General features: G+C 33.3%; 1 protein-coding gene across 1 annotated transcript; it reads right to left on the reverse strand.

Annotated features, from left to right (window-relative positions):
- Positions 1-7: 7 nt before the first annotated feature.
- On the reverse strand, positions 8-1066 carry LOC105460639 (fatty acid synthase-like; the record flags this gene model as incomplete). The annotated part of the gene is made up of 3 exons (XM_011707134.1): positions 911-1066; positions 567-798; positions 8-334 (listed from the first exon to the last, which is right to left on the reverse strand). Coding segments are annotated over exons 1-3 (697 nt in total), but the record flags the coding sequence as incomplete, so codon positions are not given.
- Positions 1067-1072: the final 6 nt, after the last annotated feature.

A 1072-nucleotide genomic window follows, 5' to 3' on the forward strand; every position in this document is an offset into this window, starting at 1 on the left:
TTTTTACACAAAACATTGTAGATAGCATTAATTTCCGGAGGATCGCCAGCTTTCGTAGCGGTACCATGCGCTTCAATATAATCCAAGCAAAGTTTCGATATTCCGCACTCATTGTAAAATTCCGTTAGCAAGGTACTTTGTATAAGCGTCGATGGATATGTTATCCCTTCTTCTTTGTAACCGTCACTATTTATTTTAATATGCGGACAAATACCATAAATCCTTTTCGCGTTTTTCGCTTTTTGAAGATATATCACTGTCACGGTTTCACTACGCGAATACCCATCTGCACCGGTATCGAAAGGTCTACAATAACCATCGGATGACAAAACACCTAAAAAATAAACAATACGTTTTTTAATTGAATTAATTTATACATAATGAATTGAATAAGTATCAATTTCTATGAAAAGAAATATTTAATTTTGGCAAATATCTTACTACAAACATTATTACTATTATTACGCAGTACGTTGAAATTTATTTTTCTGTGTATAAGAGAAATATAATGTTTTATAATTCCATGCCTAGTATATTGTTAGACTAGTAAGTTTTAATAAAAATACCAAGGCGCGCGAATTGCAGGTTTACAATTGGATGAGAACATAGATTTGCAGTTCCAATTATAGCGTCTTCGCATTTGCCCGACATGATATAACTATAACCAAGGGCTATGGCATAAAGACTAGAGCTGCAGGCTGTGTCGACAGTGTAAGATGGTCCTTTTAGATCCAAATGGTATGAAATCATGTTTGCTGTTGTAGATTTGCTACATCCAATAATATTCTGACCTCCTATCTAATTACAGAATCTTAGCGTATTAAAATTTTCCGCACATAAACAATAAATAATAATTTATGTGATAACTTCTTACTACCATACTTATATATTAAATAATAATTTTCTTTACCTGAACATTCTCATATAAAAATTTCTCTTGCGATTCTATAAAAGACGTCCCTATAATTACAGCAGTATCTTTTCCTCTTAATCGCTTTGGATTGATCCCCGCATCGATAATTGCTTCATAAGAATGTTCCAATAACATTCTCGCCTCGGGCGAGAGTACGTG

The sequence above is a fragment of the Wasmannia auropunctata genome, unplaced genomic scaffold, assembly GCF_000956235.1.
Source record: "Wasmannia auropunctata unplaced genomic scaffold, wasmannia.A_1.0 LD318381.1, whole genome shotgun sequence".
Lineage (NCBI taxonomy): Eukaryota > Metazoa > Arthropoda > Insecta > Hymenoptera > Formicidae > Wasmannia > Wasmannia auropunctata.